This window comes from Anopheles arabiensis, chromosome 3 (assembly GCF_016920715.1).
Source record: "Anopheles arabiensis isolate DONGOLA chromosome 3, AaraD3, whole genome shotgun sequence".
Classification (NCBI taxonomy): Eukaryota; Metazoa; Arthropoda; class Insecta; order Diptera; family Culicidae; genus Anopheles; species Anopheles arabiensis.
In genome coordinates this window covers 53,188,652-53,210,130 of record NC_053518.1, presented here as the reverse complement: position 1 = coordinate 53,210,130, position 21,479 = coordinate 53,188,652, and the positions used below count along the sequence as shown (strand labels likewise).

The window sequence follows — 21,479 nt, the reverse complement described above, 5'->3', positions numbered from 1 at the left end:
CATCAATGGTATCGGTATCATTCATGGCCGGTGAAAAGCAATCTGCGATATAAGTATAAGTATCAGCAGTATAAAGAGTGCGTGTCAAAGTAGATCGAGCGAGATCTTTGGCAGCGGCGCGTTTGGTAGTGACGATAAGCAGCTCTTTTTACACGTTTAAGTCGTTTGAGTGTGCGGTCCGCCCAGGGGGGGTTAGGTTTAGGACGCTGAACTGGGACGCATACAACAAAGGCTTGCAGCCTAAAGGACGAGAATGAACATACTGCTTCGTCAAGTGAAACAAAATTGGAACAGTGAAAGCTATCGTTAAACATTGATATCATGTCGTTCAGTTTCACATAGTCAGCTTTAGCAAAGTTATAACGATAAAATGCGGTTGTCGTCGAGTTTGGTCGAGTCGTCGAATTGCGTCGGGTCGACGAGTTAATACGTATATTGAAGTCAAACGCCGGATGGTAGGAGTCAAGAGGTACAAGCGGAACAACACTTGGAAAGACAGGCGAACACAATTTAGCTATAGCATTGTTAGCGTAGAGCAGGTCAAGCATGCGTCCGTGCGAATTATTGATGTGATTAAGTTGCACTAATCCGTTAAATATAAATCCATCCACAAAGGTGTTGTTGGCCAGTGAGCGCGCAGTTGGTTCATAGTGCGTGATTGATGAGTATGCTGGCGAGAACGAAGGATCAGCTGTGGACCAGCTTATGCTAGGCTGATTGAAATCGCCAATAACAAACAGCAGATTCGAAGGCTTCAGTGTGAGAGTGAAGCTGCTGATACAATAATGTAGAGAGCGAAGAGTCGATATCTCGGAGCTAAGCTGCGGTGGAATGTATACTACCATGACGTACAGATGTGCGTTATTGCAGGCAACGCGCACACAAATATACTCGAGAGAACGATCACGGGAAGGTAATTCTATCGACTCGTATGCGTTAGAAACGGCTAGCAAAACACCACCACCGCGAGAGCGATCACAGCGGTAAACAGAGAAGTTGTTGTTGAAGAGAAGAGCAGATGGAATGTTGTCAACAAGCCAAGTTTCCGTGAGGGCGATTAGATCGAAGTCAGCCTCCGATACAGCTAAGTGAAATTCTTTTGTTTTAGTACGCAAACCTCTAACGTTTTGATAATAGCAGCTTAAATACTCAGCGGTAGCGTTGTCATTGTGGCGGTTGGATAAAGCGGGTATACGGGAAGTCAATTGAGCTGCGTTGTCAGAGCATGAGGCTTGGCGTGTTTGCTGCGTGCAATAAGCGGAACTTCGTCTAGTTTAGAAAAAAGCGATCGATTGTAGACTGGTGCGGATATGAAGCACGGTGGTTTTGGGGCGGTCCAGAAACAAGTGTTGAGTTGGGTGCTTCCAAGGTATCATTCACCGGGGGGTGACACTGTTGTGATGATGTTGTTTCAGGACCAGATGGAGTAGACGTGTGTGCGGCTAAACGGTGAGTCGTTGTTGGTGTGCGTGTGGTGTAGCGGTGATCAGTACTAGTAGCTGGTGTGCGTGTTGTAAAGCGGTTTCGGGTGGCTATTGGAGATGAGGTTTGGTGGTCGTGTTGACGGGATGGAAAAAAACACACGTACACCGATACCGACGGGCCAGGTGGATGGTGTGAGTGCCGCATCTCGAAGGATAGCCGGGACCCTCACTTTGAATGAAAGCCAATTCATGCTGTCCACACTAATCCCTCTTTTCAGCAGGCAATACGCTATAACGTCATCGGTGGCTAAGCGACGCTTTACAGAAGCGACCACTTGTTCCACAGTGACGGCCGTTGATAAGCGGGATAGGCGGATCCAGATCCTATCTGTGAATGGCTCACGAGGTGCAGCTTGAAGCGGTGATGATAACGGATCGGTTCCCACCAGTTCATGCGGTTGTGTAGGTGCCGGTTGGACGGCAATCGTGGTGTTGGTGTATGCGTTTGGCGATGACGCGGCACAAAGGATGTTACCGCGACTGTTTACAATTCTGTTTACACCAGGAGATGCCGAATCCTCGATTATGCGCCTCCGCTTTCTACCAGTAGCTGGTCGAGGATCATAGTTCCGATTGTGAGGCGTGGATGCAGTTTGAAGGAGGGTAAAACCACTGCGAACTTCGGCGACAATAGGCTCAACGAGCTTGCCAATAGCTGCTACAGCTGAGTTGAGGGCGGTTTGGAAACCGACCTGGGCGCCTATTTCTTTTACCGAACGGCAGCGCGGATTTTTAAGCATGTTAGTGCAGTCAATGCAGCTCCAGTGCAGGTCAACATTGGACAATACTGCGTCAATCAGCTCGGGGGGCAATTTGCAACAGCCGCGGTGGAACGTAGCGTCACAATATGCACAACTGATGATGCAGCCGGTGGCCTCAAGCGGTTCAGCACACGAGAAGCAAATAGCCGCCATCGCAAAATCACGCGTAATCACAGCACAACACTGCTAAGCCAAGCAGGAAAAAACAGCAGGAAACCACAGTTGTGATGCAACTAAACAATTCGCCAAGACGAAACGATGATGTTAAACAGTTTAATAGTCCGTAGAATAGGCAACAATGCGATGCGACGCAGAAAACACAAGAAAATTACTGAAAATTCACGGAGCGCGACGGAAATGCGGCCGAACAATTAAACGTCAAACGTGAAAACTAATTTGCTCCGCTGTAGCATTCTAGCCGAAATATGGGTTATTCATTGAGTTATTAGCAGATTTGACTGAGCAGGTTCAACTGCTAATATCTCAACGAATAATCCATTTTTCGGCTAGAATGCTACAGCGGAGCAAAGATAAACTTCTATTCTTTGTTAAACAACATACTTGTATCACAAATCGGCACTAAAAGTCCAAAAAATTATTTTTGAAAAAAATGTAAACATCGCGGACGGCTCCAGCGAACATCCCCTGTGAAAAGACTTCATATAATGGATGAAACTGAATGCGGCGGAATAGAAAATTATTTCGGGCCAAATGAAGTAGCACGTCAGAATAGAAATACGTCTCAAGTGAGATGAATTGTGCAGCTCACATCGCAAAGTGACTTGGTAAACCCTGTAAGGCCGGGGGACATTGCCTGTACTCGCTAGTGTAATTGTTATTTTCACTAGCGCATCTGGCGGCGGCTGGTGGAAGCTTGTTTGGTCCTCGAGGAAATGGTCATGCCAAATCTCAAAGTTTAGTAGTTTTTCCATCGTTTTTTGTCATGAAAATGGATGAAATGCGTGCAGGACATGTGCATCTACCTTTTACAACACTTTTTTCGTCCGAATTAAGCTAAAAATATGGAAAAATAACGTATGTTCTGGAGCAGCTCCAAATTGTTTGGCAAAAAGCTTCGGTCAGACGCCGCCAGGTGCGCCAGTGAAAATCAAAATTACACCAGCGAGTACGGACAGTGTCCCCTGGCCTTTAAACCCGCTGTGCAAAGCGACGGAAGAAATCATGCCATCAGAGAATAAATCATGGCCATAAAATCAGAGAATTTTATCATGCCATCTTTTTCCCTCCAACGGCAAGTTTGTCAAGCAGCTCATCGAGTTACCCGTCCCTAGTTTCGCCTCATACCCCGCGCCTGAGAGCGCTGTCGAAGGTTTGGATGTGTTGGTGCGTCAGACGGCCAATCGCTGTCAGCCGTAGTCCGTGCTTTTTCCCTCCATAGCGCTAACTCTTTCTCGCTTGTGGTCAATACTCATGCGTTGCTACGGTGCTTAAAAACGCCGTTAAGAAACATATCAGCGATGAAGTTGCATTTTCACAAATCAAACCAAAAAAGCGCAATGAGTTCAAACGCTGCCAAGTAAAATGACTAAGGAATCGCTAGCTCACGCTGGAGGGTTTGCTGTGCAACGTGCAGAACCCTAATTCGCATTAACACGTTCAACCCGGCGCTGAATTTCATCAACTTTCCTTTCCGCCGGCATCTAGAACGCAAGTTAATTGTAAAACCGGCATACTGGAAAGTCCACTGGCAGTCCCTGGGGCCTGCCATCGAACTGAACGTGTTAAGCATTAAGCATAGCTTTGTAACACTAAGCTTTTGCTTTCGTATGGTGTAGATTACACAGATCCGCTGAGCCGTATGCGCATGGGTGTGAGTTTGCGTGTGTGTACAAAACTGTTGCCGAATGTATGCTGTTCCGGAATGTTATGATCGATCAGTCAAAGAAAGGAAGGATTTCATGACAGTAGCGGAGTAGGAATCAGTCAAAGAAAGGAAGGAGTTAATGAGTAGCGGAGTAGGAATCGGGGGCCTCAGGTGGAAAGACGAGTTGAGGCCCGGGATGACCGGGAGGAGGGGTTGCTGGCAGACAGCTGTTGGGAGATTGAACAGTATACTTAAATTGCCCGCGTAGGGAGGGAGTTGGATGGGCTTCGGTAATGGAACCCCTCCGATCATCGGTCACAGGCGCTAAAATTGTTGACCTAACAAGGCATGGGGAGGGGGGGGGGAGTGCAAATGGTTCTCCAGCCACGGGCCATCTTTCCGCTAATACTTCCGCTAATACTTTGTCCACTTTTAGACATATGGCATATTACAAACCAGAGATCTTCGGGGACCGCCTAGTCTGCCTATTGGTAGATCCGCCGCTGGTTCATGACGGTGTTTTTTTTATCGTGGAGGTGCTTCTTTCCCCCCGATGCAGCGTATGCATCGAGCAGGAGACAGTGTGGCAGTATGCAAGTTGCACGCTGAATAGGAGCGGGCCCGCGGCACCGCCATCATTACGCACATCTGCATGCCCGTCGTGGGTTCTAACCGCGTATGAACCGTCCGCCGTAGCAAGAGCTGACTATCCGGCTACGTGGTACTCAAGTCCTGAAAAGGCTGGCATGATCGCGTTGTCGTAATGACAATAATAATAATAAGAAGAAGAAGAACTTATCATAACAGTCCACACCCGGGGAAGAGTTTTTCTTAACTTTGTTGCTGCAGCATCTACCGCTACGGCGCGACAAATGCACGGAATGCACTCGACCAAAACATGAACCTACCGATCCGAGCCCATTCCAAGACATTGCCGGTCAATCGGTGTCATGATAACGACTCCAAGTCAACAAGCCACCAGATTCTGGACGGACAGGTGCAGCATCGTACACGCACCTAAATAAACAAATTCAGAATCCCCTTTTATATGAATTCGATTCAAGTTTTGTTTCCACTTGCGTCCGCTAGCTGAATTAGAAAGAAATGTGCAACATATCACACGCACGTTTGCTTCTATCGTGTTTCATTTATCACCCCCAACAACAGAACCGAAAGCAAAGATTGTGCTGTCAATCCAATGGTTGTGTTGTCTCACAGGTAGCGAAATCGAAAATGCATGGACTTTATAGCCGCAGCGAATGGAAATGTACGCATCAGAATCAAATAGTTTTGGGGTTTTAACGTGCACACACACACAAACACACACACACACACACACACACACACACACACACACACACACACACACACACACACACACACACACACACACACACACACACACACACACACACACACGCACACACACACACACACACACACACACACACACACACACACACACAAACACACACACACACACACACACACACACACACACACACACACACACACACACACACACACACACACACACACACACACACACACACACACACACACACACACACACACACACACACACACACACACACACACACACACACACACACACACACACACACACGCACACACACACACGCACACATGTACGTACGCGTTCACGCACCCGCGAAAGCGCGAACGCAAGCACGCATCCACGAAAGTGCGAACGCAAGCACACACTTCCCTCTCCACCAGACCAACCCCCCTCCTCCAGCATGATCGATTACGGCTACCTTATCGGTAGAACGGCTGGTTCAGCTTTCTTGTAGCGCATCCTCATCCAAAGCGCCGGGCGCTGTGTGTGTGTGTGTTGCGACCCGAAAATTCGAGACAGATTTCTGCACATTAAAAAAAATTATTGGCACTTTACACTGTGCTACATGATGCTTATAATGTCGTTGAAGCATCAAACATGTTCAAATTAAAAAATATTAGATTAGTGTTAGACGTTCTCCTACGCTTGTTTTAAATAGGCTTCGTCATCCTCGATTGGCGCGAGCATCGAATGGTCTCATCAGCAGCGGCACGAAATAAAATAAACCATCAGTACATCGATAACACTTTGAATCCCAATCCAGGCCGGGAAGGCCGGCCCGCTGCGCAAATTCGAGCAGTTTCCTGCGCAGGAAATGTACCAAAATCTGCGTTAGTCAGCGCAGATTTTGGCCCGATCCCCGAAAAAAAAACACCGTCATGAACCAGCGGTGGATCAAACGGTAGGCGGACTAGGCGGTCGCCGAAGATCTCTAGTCGGTAGTATGCCGTATGTCTACAAGTGGACAGATTATTAGCGACAAGGGCCCCCGGAAAGATGGTCGTTAGGGCTCCGTGGCTGGAGAACCATTTGCACCTCCCCTCCCCCCATGGCGACAACAATTTTAGGGCCTGTGACCGATGATCGTAGTGGTCCCATGGCCACCCCCTCCTCCCCATCCGTCGGCAATTTAAGTATACTGTTCAATCTTCCTACAGCTGTGTGCCAGTACCCCCTGCTCCCGGTCATCAGTTACCATTGACAGGGGCCTCAATTCGTCTTTCCGCCTTTCATGAACCTTCCTTTCTTTGACCATAACATTCCGATCATAACATTCCGCAAGAAAACACATTTGGCGAAAGTGTTGCGCACATACGCACACTCACACCCTTGCGCAGACGGCTCAGTCTATCTGTGTAATGTACACCATACGAAAGCAAAAGCTTAATGCTTAACACGTTCAGTTCGATGGCAGGCCCCAGGGACTGCCAGTGGACTTTCCAGTATGCCGGTTTTACAATTAACTTGCGTTCTAGATGCCGGCGGAAAGGAAAGTTGATGAAATTCAGCGCCGGGTTGAACGTGTTAATGCGAATTAGGGTTCTGCACGTTGCACAGCAAACCCTCCAGCGTGAGCTAGCGATTCCTTAGTCATTTTACTTGGCAGCGTTTGAACTCATTGCGCTTTTTTGGTTTGATTTGTGAAAATGCAACTTCATCGCTGATATGTTTCTTAACGGCGTTTTTAAGCACCGTAGCAACGCATGAGTATTGACCACAAGCGAGAAAGAGTTAGCGCTATGGAGGGAAAAAGCACGGACTACGGCTGACAGCGATTGGCCGTCTGACGCACCAACACATCCAAACCTTCGACAGCGCTCTCAGGCGCGGGGTATGAGGCGAAACTAGGGACGGGTAACTCGATGAGCTGCTTGACAAACTTGCCGTTGGAGGGAAAAAGATGGCATGATAAAATTCTCCGAACGCCATGATTTCTTCCGTCGCTTTGCACAGCGGGCGGGCTACATTGATCGTAAACCGTAGTGTAATTTTTCGCCATCTAGCGGTGACGGGTTGAAGCTAAATGCTTGTATAATTTATCTGTCAACGGGGGCCTTCACGATTCTAGTTAGTTTTTGTACGGAGTTTGACAGTTGGAGGCTGAAATCATGTAAACAATCCATACAAAACCACACAAAAAACTAGCCTGCAATTTTCAGTCTAGAAAATTTTAGCCTAAAAGCTAGAATTAGATTCGAGTACCTGCTCGAAAACACGGTTTTGTTTACATTTATCCCAAGGTGCATTAAAGAAATCAGGTAATCGAATCTGGAATCAAAGTGTATGTAGTCCAGGTGGTCTCATAGCATTTTTTATAACCAAATTTGATTACCACTTTTTGACAGAACGAGTGAAAACTTTTGCTCCAACGAGCTTTCTGGAGGCTTGACGAATACTCAAAACACTCTTAAAATCTTTATTAAGAAGCAGAAGCGATAAAAATCAGTCTTCTAGATTCATACACCTTGGGATAAGCCCACCTGTATATTCTACTCACTTAGATAGTTGCTCGAAAACTGCTATACAATGCAAACAGCTGACAGGCTGAAATTTCAGCCTACGAGCTTCAAAAGGGCCCCAACAATAGTTTTGGGTCGAGGAGGCTATAATATTACGCAATGATGGATAGAGGTTGGAAGATGGGGAAAAATGTTGCCCAGCGCTTTGTATGAATGACTATTTGTCCAACAACAACAAATGACGGCCTACTTTGTTGCAATTAATGGGCGTTTATCAACATTTCAAACGACATACAAGTAGTTTGGTCGAAACTTGATGAGACACCAAGTATGAATAATGTTGACACATAAATTTTACAAACATCTAGCTTGCGCTGGTCGTCGCCAGATGCGCTAGTGAAAATAAAAATTACACTAGCGAGTACGGGCAATGTCCCCCAGCCTTAACACATAGCAATTCATTGATTGCTACAATCCAGTCCAAATAACGCTGTAACGCTGTGTGTCCAAATAACCAATAAGGCCATCCATCAATTACGTAACGCAAAAATTGTAAATTTTCGACCCCCTCCCCCTTAGTGTAACAAACTGTAACGTTGGAAGAAACCCCCCTCCCCTAAATTACGTAACAGATGGACCCCACCCCTTCAAATTGTTTAGTTTAATGAACAAAATCAGTATTTGTGATTTTTTCCCCTTTTTTACTATTTTCTGGTATTTTTTCCATTTTTTAAAAATAACCAAAAAAATTACACTCTGTTTTATATCGAATCTTCAACACGATTTGCCTCATAATTGCATCACCATCATCATTTTTCATCATGCTATCTTCCTGGTCCTTCATAAATATGTTTATTTTAACGCTATTGTAACAGAAATGTTTTTTGGCTTAAGATGTTTTATCATCATCAAATTGAATATTCTATTTCACATAACAGATGATGTTTAATATGTTACGCATGTCCTACAATTTACGAACAAAATCGGTAATGTTTGCTAGAGTTTCGGCTGCATTTTCGATGTATTTTTAAATTACGACCAATGATCAACTCTGATGAAAATAAAAACGGCTGTATCAATTCCATCTTCAATTTGTTTGAAACGAATTGGGTTTGTATGGAGCTGGATTATTATTACATCTGTTTTAAGCGTTACTATTAATTATTGTGTCATTTTCTTCTAATAGCGTGTCGTCGCTTGCGAATCGCATGCTACTATCAACAAATGTCCTCCTGTATAATCGAGTGGCACACGCACACTGTTGTCCTCGCAGTAACGGAATGTAACGTTACTGCGACGATTCTTTGTAAAGTTTTTCCAACCGTCCATCTGTGGTAACCAAGTTCAACATAAAAAGTAGCGAGATCTTTTTTAGACCGGCATAACCGCGATGGTTGTGAAGTCACCAAGAATAATCCTCGTTTTTTACTCATTTGTTATTTTAAAAAAAATAATAAAATCAATAATTTTATTTTGCGTTACGTCACAACTCTCCATGTAACAAATCATAACGGTTGACTACATCCCCTAACCCCCCTATCAGCGTGTGGTAGGTTCGGCGCGCACTTTGCTTACCAGAACCTTGTGCGGTAAGTCAATGCGCGGAATGTGGAGGAAGAGTGCAGAACGAGGCGGGGTATCGCGGCGAGAACGTACTGTAGTTGGTTTACTTGCGAACGAATTGTATCATTCTTTCACTTCGTTAGGAAGAGATGGTCAAGTTACACTTATGCAACGGACGGGTGGAACTACGGGACTTTACTTGCGCGATGGATCGGATTCCACGCGGCGTTAAAACGGTGCGGGAATTTTAACCGATTAAGGTGCAAATTTGCACTTCTTCGGTAGAAGGGGTATTGCTGATCGGTCAACCGACTGAACAGCTGCTAACCAAACGTGGTTATCAATTGGGCAGAGCCTTCTTTTTACACTTATTTTATGTTTACGACTAATTTTGACCAACATTCATTATGTAGGTCCTGCTTCCTTTGTACGTACCAAATCGGCCCATCGTATGAAAGAGAGCAGATGATCGTGCGTTCCAGACCGGATCGAAAAGAATGCTGAGGAAACAGGTTTAAATTGAACCTGGATGATTTGTTTACAGCAAACCGGCTCATCAATACAAAGAGAGCAGAATTAGTGGAGTAGTCTAGCGTTCTAGGCCGGATCGCAATAAGCACTGAGAGCAACCGGCCCAGCACAGATCGCCGAGAACGCTGAGAGCAGCCGGTTCAGATCGGATCGATAAGATCGTTGATAACAGTCGTTTCAGGTTGGATCGCAAAGAACGGTGAGAGCAACAGGTTCACTTTGAACGTGCTTGGGTTAAAAGTAAGGATCGCGGTCCGGATGCTTGCATGCTGGAACGGATTGCACTTATCAGGTTCGGAACGCAACGCGCATCACTAGTCCGTATGCTGGAACGGATCGTACCTGGCAGGTTCGAAACGCAACGCGTATCACTAATGTATTTACTGCCTGGCGTTTCCTTTCGTTCATGCAGGGTGAACATTTATCAATTTTAGCAACTTTGAGTTATGAAATATATAGTCAGAACTAAAACACATCATTCAATTATTGACGATAAACTATCACGTCAAGCAAAATTACACGATACCTAGTGATATTTTGCTTGGAGACCGGAAAATTCCACATACGCGGAAAATAGAGATACGCGGATTTTGCGGACGTTTTCGGTCCCAGTTAATAGTGTATCTCGGGGACCGCCTGTATATCAGATTTCTTACCTTCAGTTATGAAATCGTTATTGCCGATCAATAACTACATCCTAAATTCATATATTTTCATACTTTATCTTTACAGATGCTTGTTCAAGTAGAACAACACCAAAGCCTCGTCCTCCCAGTCCTACAAATAGGCCCAATATTACTTTTCATACATATAAATGCCCTCCAGCGTATGCGGCTTGGTATTGCCTTAACGACGCCACCTGTTTTACGGTTAAAATAGGAGATTCTTTATTATACAACTGCGAGTAAGTATATTTCAGACCCTGGTTTTGTTTGAATAAATATTTAAAAAAATATGTTAAAAACCTACCATTTTCATCAAGTACATTTACACACCTCAAACCTTTTTTGACGACTCTTTCCCCTTCCACTAGAAAAAAGTGTCGGAAAAGATTCGAAAATTGTTTTGCGTTCATATATTATCAATCATGGTCAGATACAATTATTGTAATTTAACAAAATAATAAGAAACAACGTGGGTTATTGTTATGTTTAAGCTGAACGGTACATAATTATAACTGCTATGGATTATCGGCCATTAATCGTCATGTGTATGACCAAAATTGTACATAAGTGAACAACCGCGTACCCGGGTATGCCATATACAGGATTTCGAATCATATAAGAGTTCAATAATACTTCAATCACTTAGGGGAATGTTGCAAATCGGTAGGAGAATATTGCAAGCTGTGGAAGTTTGCAACCGTATAGGGGAGAATTGCAATCGACTTGGGGAATTCTGCAAGCATACTGTGGAGCTGTCGTGGACTTGAACGACTCAATTGCATGCCTGTCATGGGTTCCACCCTATAATGGAGCCTCCCCCCGTAGCAATCTATCTGGCTACCTGATACTCAAGTATTTTCCCAAACTCGATCAAATTCTGGAACGATCGTAGCGATTGGAAAAATGACAAAATGGTGGTTTTCTTTGATGTTTTTCAAACATTTTGACATATTCTACGTAAAATTGAGTAGGATACTCATGAAATAAATTAAAGCAACATCTGTATCTACACAGACAACTTTTTTAAAAATGAAGTTCAGTAATATTTTACTGAAGTTTTGAGCTGAAGATTTAATAATCATTTTATTAAAAATAATGTTTACAGAATTACTCAGTAATGTTCGGTGCTCACCAAAATGACAGCTCGTTTACTGAAATCACAGTGAAGCCTTTTATCATATTACGATTGTTCAGTAGTTGGTAGTGATTAAAAAGTGACGAAATATTTCTTCTAAATTGAGTTCTGATGATGCGTAGTATTGATGTGCAGAGATTGCCAGTCCCTCAGATCATATTCATCCTTATTGTATGTTGTTTGCTATTGTTTTCATACTTTATTTTGCTGGAACAAGTTTTGGTGGTTCAATAACACCACGAAATGTCAGCAAGCACAGAAAATTGTAGCCAAGATTGTACACGCCAATATGGCTGCCAATTCTTTTTAAATTAATCCCGCAAGCCGAAATATCATCTGAATTTTATCGGCCTGCCTGTAAGCGCCTTCCAAATCAATTTTTTGCACATCACGACCACAACGTGATGTATTGTTTTGATGTTCTAACTGACAGGTCGATATGACAGAATGAGTTGCTGCATTTTCAGTAATTTGTTTTACTGATATTCAGTGAAACGACTAATTTAACACTGTTTAATCTTGCGATTTCGGATAATCTTTTGTTGCGTGTTACGGTGTAACTTTTCTAGCGTTCGATATTTACCAGCGGTTGTGACTTGTTCAGTTGCAAAATTGGAAGAGAGTTTATTTCTCAAACTACACTTATACTTATAATGATTTATAATGGTGAGCCCGAACCGAAAGCTTAAAACTCAACGAAATGATCTTCGTGTCTCGTTAAACACGACAAATGACAGGGCTTCCGTTTCTGTGTCGCAACAAACACTGATTTTACTTATTTTCAGTAAATTGTGTTACTGAAAATCAGTAAAAAATGACATTTATGCTGAAAATCAGTAAAATATTCTAGTACTGAACCTTTTCAGTAAAAAACCGTACTGAAGCTGCATGAAAAAAAAATGCTGTGTAGGCACGGCGACTATCTTCGATAGAGTTTGGGAAAATGGCTAACTGAATCAGTCTTGAAAGCCTGCATATGTCATCATGGTTGCGTACAGGCGGTCCTCGAGATACGCGGTTATTGGGGACCGAAAACGGCCGTAAAATACCGCGTATCTCGAATTTCCGCGTAAGTCGAATCTCGTGATTTCCAGCCAAAATATCACTAATTTTTGTGCAATTTTGCAAGTAGGGGGTGGTTTTAGCCATCAAATTAATTATTTGATATGTTTCTAATGAATTGAACAGTTTTAAACCTTTTTAAATGGTATTTTACATTCGATCAATACGGAAATTATTTGGTATTTCACAATGGATGTGTCAAATCAGTACAATTTGCTCAAAGAACTGTCAAATTTTGAAAACCGCGTATCTCCGAATCCGCGTATAAGAGGTATTTTGTATCTCGGGGACTGCCTGTACTACGTTACGCCATAGAGAAGTAGAAAAAGAAGTATTTAATATATACATTATAACTGATTTACCCAGTTTCACACGGGATAAAATTGATGTCTTGTTTTAATTAAAAATAGAAGAATATGCAATCCGAGGAGTACAAAAACAATGATTACAATGATTACAATGATTTTATCCCACAGCTTCGATTCTTCTTATCTGTCGTAATAACCGTAGGTAGGGTAAATGTACCAATAGTGGTGCAATTTGTAGAGGTACCGATGTGTTTTAATGTATTTAAAGTGTCAGGAAGGACAATTTCTGAATATTTTAACACATAGCAATTGGAATATGTTTTATCTTCGTAATCGCAACCATTTTTACCATGAAACACATCACATTTACGAAAAAATACATATTTTTGTGATTGCTTCGTTGTACCTATAATGGTGGTATGGTTCCTATAGACGTCGTATTGTGTTCCTATAGTGGTGGTAAACAAAGATTCCTCAAAACAGTGTATAATATCAATATAACTTAGTTTTGAATATGTTTTCGTGTGAATAGCAACGATTACTGCCATAATATTGGTTTCTTGCGTAATTTGATCATAAAAAATGTATAAATTTGATTGATGAAACTACTCACTAAAGTACTGCATCACACCTGTCATCAACCAACACCCGGAAGAGTGTGCTTGATTTGAAGTCAATTTTTCATTCAGCCAGATAAGCGAATTTTGGCCTGTTTTTGGTAAATTACCTACATAAAACTCATTTCTGTTGCTTATTTTAGTGAAAACAGTACGACATGTCAAAAATTTCCTCGAAAAAATCTAAAATGACCTGTATTTATTGATTTTATAACTATAACCACTATAGGAACATACCTGTTTTGTGTACCTATAATGGCACTATGGTAAAAAACACTTAAAAATGCATAAATATGGTCAAAATGCCAATAATTTTAGTAAAACAATAACATTCCATAACAGTCATGTTGAAAAACTAGTAATTGCGTGGGTATGTGATCATTTAGAACGTTAACAGAAATATGAGTTTCGTTATGAAATCCTAAGGATTTTGGAAAAATGTTGACACATTTCACAAAATAATGGATTTTTCGGTCACTAAGTAACGGAATGGCCCCATTTAACTTTTAAACCCTTTGTAAAAGGCTAAAGAACATTTAACACTAACTTAAATAACTTAAATACTTTTAATTTGCCCTATGAACCGCATTTTAGAGCAATAGCACCACTATTGGTACTACCACCACTAAAGGTACATTTACCCTAATTAAGATCTGCTATGGCAATCATCCGTTTGGATACCACTGAGTTTTTGGATTACCACGGAGTTTATTGGACCCATATACCATGTATAGAATTCAATAGTTGAACGCTTTTTAGTTGGCATGCTTTTTACCTGAACGCTCGATAGTTGGCTGAAAGTTCAATTAAAAAGCATACTTTTGTATGGAAAACCCGGTTTTTGAAAACATCACAAAAATCTCATGGCCTGGTGAGAAAAATTTCATTTTTTTTTGGTATGAAGAAACATGCCAACTAAAAAACACATATTCAATAGTTGGCAGGGAATCGAAACTCAACCAGTGAGTTCAGACTGTGTAGATAGAATATGCTAGTCATTCAATAGCCCCGCTGCCAGACCAAGGCGAAATAAAAATATCAGGTGGTGGATTAGGGCCTTTGGGGGGTCGCCATAGTTGAGGGACTTTACGTCATTTTAGAACCGTTAACCATTGGTTTCCGCATACAAAGCATAGCAAATAGAATAGATTTCTTTGTTATTATGTGCATTTTTGTGTGTCTATTGATTCTATCGAAAAAATGAGATTTATTAACAAAGTATTTGATGATTTGTTTATGCACGAAATTTAAAATCATGTGAGTAAGAGTTCTAATCTCACGTAAATTGTAAATTGAGTTCTAATCTCACGTAAATGCGGCTTGTAGATAATGAGGAATCAATGTGAAAATTGAAAAAAATAATGATTTCATAATTTGTATCATCAAAAATGTCGAAAACACAATGAATTATAGAATAAATTCACGGAATAACACAAAATAACACACTTTAATCCATGTTTTAATGTTACATAAGAACACTCGAAGTCCAAAATATATTTTTAAAGAATATTTAATCGAAAAATGGGGTAGATAAATTACAGGGTTTTCCATTCCAATTAACAACTGTCCACAGTCTACCAGCAATCTTCGATTTGAAAAACACGATTGTCTACCAGTGTTGCGAACGGTGACGTTTATCGACATAAAATTGTAAACATTCATTCGATTTGAAGCTTCCCATTCCCATCACTCTCTCTGTCATTTGACATTCCCATCAAAAAATGTCATTTGACATGAAGACATTTTCAAGGTACATTCATTTGACATTCGCCAACCAGTATGAATCGTGAGTTCTGTCGTATTGCAAATGGCCGTTTTCATGTCAATCTACAACAGAGCGTGCGGTGAAAAGGCTTTCATTTCACTAGATTTTGCTATTTCACTAGAATCCCCATATTCAGCGATGATACACTTCATAATCCTCCTATCGTATCGATTTGTGTTGTTCAAAAAATGTCAAATGACATTCAGACTACATTGTTTACATTTCATGCCATTGCATCAGCCCTGACGGTAGCGACACGAATGAATTTCGTTTAATGACAGTCGTGTCGTGGAAGCATTGAATGTCATCAGCCAAAAATTATTTTGACCGGCTGTTTACGGTGACTGTCATGAAAAATGTCAACAGTTAACAACACTGTTGTCTACCACTTACAAACAAGTCAAGCCGTTTTTGGTACACTGTCCATTTCAATTTCAAAATTGTCGTCTTCGAAAACACATGTCAGATGCGGCACGGTTTACAATTCCAATTTTTTGATCTAGTGTATTCTAACAGTATTCTCAAATAACTAAAGCATACCATCTCTGCTTTTTCACTTGAAATTTATTTAAGTTTTAGCTTTTATTTATTTTTTATCTAAATAATTTTTATTCTTCACTGTGACTCGTTGATTGATGATTAAACCTGTTTTCATGCGAGGTCATTGGCGCCCCGATCAACAAAATCGAGCAGTTTTTGAGCTCGCTTTCTAGCTTTCCGCCGAAAACCGATCGAGAAAGCGAGCAAAAACTTCCGAAGAACCGATCGAAGCTCTTGATCGATTGAAGCGTTTACGGTCGTTCGAGAGAGCGCGCTGTATGTCTTTCTGACAAAAAAGCTTCGGTACGCGACCGTGTTGGCGCAAAAATTATAATGGCCGAAAAATAGTTCATACCCACGTTCTCTTTCTCCCCTCCTTCTCCTCTTCCCCATCCTTTTACCACGCTTTATCATTATTGGTTCTTGCTGTCTAGCTACATTGAGCGAGATGCTGAGCTTTCGATCGTTTTGCGCAGCGGGGCTATAAAGCTATCGCGATTGCGAGGCCTCATATGAGCTCGTAAATTGCAGAATTTGTTCAGCGGGTTTTCAACTCTAGTGTAAACCGCACTTAACATCGAGTGTCAAAGTGCTGTACACCCTACGGGCAAAAAGCGGGTAATTTTTATCATGGTGTGCGTAAAAACCTAGAGTTACAGGGTTTCGAATCATATAAGGGAATAGTTCAACCACTTAGGGGAATGTTGCAAATCGGTAGGGGAATGTTGCAAGCAAGCTGTGGATGTTTGCAATCACTTAGGGGAGTTGTGCAATCGATTAGGGGAATGTTGCAAGCGTACAGTGGAGCTGTCATCAGACTGTGGGTGCCGGTGTAAAAAGCTACGAATTGATACCGATGATGTTTTTTTAAAAACATCGTTTGGAGTTGTTTTCGTGTGGGATTCTGCTGTACACATGATAACCTAAATAAATCCTGCTGCGGAGCCATAATTAAACATGATAAGTTAGTAAGATTGACGAAAATATTTTAAGGTATTTACAGCGGCACCCACAGTCTGATGACAGCTCCACAGTACGCTTGCAACATTCCCCTAATCGATTGCACAACTCCCCTAAGTGATTGCAAACATCCACAGCTTGCATGCAATATTCCCCTACCGATTTGCAACATTCTCCTAAGTGATTGAACTATTCCCTTATATGATTCGAAACCCTGTAAGCCGATGGAAGATTTCCTAGGCTTAAAACAGGGGGCGGGAACGAGTACCACCCCAAATAGCATTGGAGCGTTACGTTTCGCGATTTTTGTATGGAGGCGTTACTGCTCGCTACCTGCTCATAACACTGCTCGATAGCAGTCCTTAGTGAGCACCCGCTGCGCAAAGCGACGGAAGGCGTTATGGCGTTCTGAGAATTTTATCATGCCTTCCTTTTCTCTCCAACGGCAAATTTGTCAAGCAGCTCGTCGAGCTACCCGTCCCTGGCTCCGCCTCATACCCCTCGCCTGAGCGCGCTGCCGAAGGTTTGGATGTGTTGGTGCGTCAGACGGCCAATCGCCAATCAGCCGTCGTCCGTGCTTTTTCCATCCATAGCGCCATCTCTCTCTCGCGTGTGGTCAATGCTCGCGAGCTGTTGTGGCGCCTAAAAATGCCGTTAACAAACAGTGCGGCGATTAAGTTGCATTTTCACATATCAAACCAAAAAAGTGCAATGAGTTCAAACACTTCAATATAAAAATAATTAAGGAATCGCTAGTTTACGCTGGAGGGTTTGCTGTGCAACGCGCTGAACCCTAATTCGCATTGACACGTTCATCCCGGCGCTGATTTTCATCAACTTTCCGTTCCACCAGCATCAAGAACGCAAGCTGATTGTGAAACCGGCATACTGGAAAGTCCACTGGCAGTCCCTGAGGCCTGCCATCGAACTGAACGTGTTAAGCATTAAGCATAACTTTGTTACACTAAGCTTTTGCTTTCAAATGGTTTAGATTACACAGATCTGCTGAGCCGTATGCGCATCGGTGTGAGCCTGCGTGTGTGTGCACAACTGTCGCCAAATGTGTTTTCTTCCGGAATGTTATGATCCATCGGTCAAAGAAAGGAAGGTGCTGATGAAAGGCGGAAAGACGAATTGAGGCACTTGTCAATGGTAACTGATGACCGGGAGGAGGAAGTACTGACACACAGCTGTAGGAAGATTGAACAGTATACTTAAATTTCCAGCGGATGAGGGGGGGGGGTGGCCATGGGACTCCTACGATCATCGGTCACAGGCCCTAAAATTGTTGTCGCCATGAGGGGAGGGGAGGTGCAAATGGTTCTCCAGCCACGGAGCCCTAACGACCATCTTTCCGGGGGCCCTTGTCGTTAATACTCTGTCCACTTGTACACATACGGCATACTACAGCCTAGAGATCATCGGCGACCGCCTAGTCCACCTACTGTTAGGTCCGCCGCTACCTGCAGCGTATGCATCGGGCAGGAGACAGTGTGGCAGTATGCAAGTTGCACGCTGGATAGGAGCGGTCCCGCGGCACCGCCATCATTCCGCACATCTGCATGCCCGTCGTGGGTTCTAACCGCGTATGAACCGTCCGCCGTAGCAAGGGGTGACTATCCGGCTACGTGGTACTCAAGTCATGAAAAGGCCGGCATGATCGCATAGGCCGTATAATAATATTAATAATAATAAGAAGAACTTAGCATATCAGTCCACACCCGGGGAAGAGTTGGTCTTGACTTTGTTGCTGCCGGGTGTCCCGCGGTGGCGCGACAAATGCACGGAATGCACTCGACCAAAACATGAACCTACCGATCCGAACCCATTCCAAGGCATTGCCGGTCAATCGGCGTCATGATACCGACTCCAAACCAACAAGCCACCAGATTCTGGACGGACAGGTGCAGTATCATACGCGCACCGTAATAAACAAAACCAGAATCCTCTTTTGTATGGATTCAATTCAAAATGTTGTTTCCACTTGCGCCCGCTAGCTGAATTAGAAATAAATGTGCAATATATCACACACACGTTTGCTTAGATCGTGTGTCTTTTTAATACCCCCAACAGCAGAGCCGATCGCAAAGATGCCAATGCCAATGGTTGTGTTGTCTCACAGGTAGCGAGATCGAAAATGCATGGACTTTGTAGCCGCAGCGGATGAAAATGTACGCATCAGAATAAAATAGTTTTGGGGTTTCCAAACGCACGCACACACAAAAACACGCGCGCGCAAACTCACACACACACACACGCACACACACACACACACACACACACACACACACACGCGCGCGCGCGCAAGCGATAAGGCACCTACGAACGCGCGCACGCGAGAACGCACCTACGAAAGCGCGCATGCAAGCACGCACCCCCCAACAAATCCCCCTCCCCTTCCGCTATCATCAGCTATCATATAGCGCATCATCATCAAAGCGCCGGGCGGGGTGGGGGATCGCGGCATGATAGAGTGAATGGTCACTTTCCCGCGCTGTGTGTGTGTGTGTGTGTGTGCGTGTGTGTGTGTGTGTGTGTGTCGAGACTAAAAACTCGAGAAAGATTTCGGCACATTAAAAAAAATTTATAGTCACTATACACTGTGCTACATGATGCTTAGAAGGTCGTTGAAGCATCTAACATGTACAATTTAAAAAATATTACATTAGTGTTAGACGTTCTCCTACGCTTGTTTTAAATAGGCTACTTCACCCTCAATTGGCAGGGGCATCGAATGGTCTCATCAGCAGCGGCACGAAATAAAATAAACCATCACTACACCGATAACACTTTGAATCCCAATCCAGCTTCTCCCACAGCGTCTCAAGGTCACACACAAATTAATAAATGCTAACACCCACCAATAACAATACACAACCGCAATGCACATATGAGTATCAACGCATACACCGCAACAGCCAATCAGCTGGCGGCGTAAGGCACGGGCTGAATCGCAAGTAGGCAGGGCAGGGTGAGGGAGGGAGAAGAAGCGGACGAAAAAATGGGCGCCAATATTTTAAATTTTTTTTGACCGTTTTTTTTGCTCCGCCGCCATAAATAGTTCGTCCATTTCGCCAGCAGATGGCGCTAAACTTGCTCGACCCAGCGCAGGAATCGCTGAAGTCCAGCGCGGGGAACGGGCCAAAATCTGCGCTGGCCAGCGCAGATTTTGGCTGCTCTCCCGCGCTGTTCTTCAGCGATTCCTGCGCTGGGTCGCGCAGTTCGGGCAGTTCGGACAGTTCGGGCGGCGGCGGAGCAAAAAAAAAAACGGTCAAAAAATTTAAAAAATAATGGCGCACATTTTTTCGTACGCTTCTCCCTCCCTCACCCTGGCTTGCCGCGCTTCTGCCCGTGCCTTCCGCCGCCAGCTGATTGGGTGTTTGTGGTGTATGCGTTGATACTCATATGTGCATTGCGGTTGTGTATTGTTATTGGTGGGTGTTAGCATTTATTAATTTGTGTGTGACCTTGACACGCTGTAAAGTGTTATCGGTGTATTGATGGTTTATTTTATTTCGTGCCGCTGCTGATGAGACCATTCGATGCCCGTGGCAATTGAGGGTGAAGAAGCCTATTTAAAACAAGCGTAGGAGAACGTCTAACACTAAACTAATATTTTTAATTTGAACATGTTTGATGCTTCAACGACCTTCTAAGCATTATGTAGCACAGTGTAAAGTGGCAATAATTATTTTTTAATGTGTCGAAATCTGTCTCGAGTTTTCGGGTCGACACACACACACACACACACACACACACACACACACACACACACACAGCGCGGGGAAAGTGACCATTCACTCTATCATGCCGCGATCCCCCACCCCGCCCGGCGCTTTGGATGATGATGCGCTATATGATAGCTGATGATAGCGGAAGCGGAGGGGGGTTTGGTGGGGGGTGCGTTCTTGCGTGCGCGCTTTCGTAGGTGCGTTCTCGCGTGCGCGCGTTCGTAGGTGCCTTAGCGCGCGCGTGTGTGTGTGTGTGTGTGTGTGTGTGTGTGTGTGTGTGTGTGTGTGTGTGTGTGTGTGTGTGTGTGTGTGTGTGTGTGTGTGTGTGTGTGTGTGTGTGTGTGTGTGTGTGTGTGTGTGTGTGTGTGTGTGTGTGTGTGTGTGTGTGTGTGTGTGTGTGTGTGTGTGTGTGTGTGTGTGTGTGTGTGTGTGTGTGTGTGTGTGTGTGTGTGTGTGTGTGTGAGTTTGCGTGCGTGTTTGTGTGTGTGTGTGTGTGTGTGTGTGTGTGTGTGTGTGTGTGTGTGTGTGTGTGTGTGTGTGTGTGTGTGTGTGTGTGTGTGTGTGTGTGTGTGTGTGTGTGTGTGTGTGTGTGAGTTTGCGCGTGCGTGTTTGTGTGTTTGTGTGTGTGTGTGTGTGTGTGTGTGTGTGTGTGTGTGTGTGTGTGTGTGTGTGTGTGTGTATGAGAGAGTTTGCGCGCGCGTGTTTGTGTGTTT

The 21,479-nt window shown here is 43.6% G+C and overlaps 1 protein-coding gene across 6 annotated transcripts in view; it reads left to right on the top strand.

The window, feature by feature from the left end:
* Positions 1 to 21,479, top strand: part of LOC120899514 (protein spitz-like) — a 109,581-nt gene that overhangs the window by 64,225 nt on the left and 23,877 nt on the right. For all 6 annotated transcript variants that reach the window (XM_040305466.1, XM_040305464.1, XM_040305465.1 and 3 more), the window contains one exon: positions 10,716 to 10,887. In XM_040305466.1, the coding sequence (XP_040161400.1) occupies positions 10,716 to 10,887 (172 nt within the window). The remainder of the gene's footprint in view (positions 1 to 10,715; positions 10,888 to 21,479) is intronic.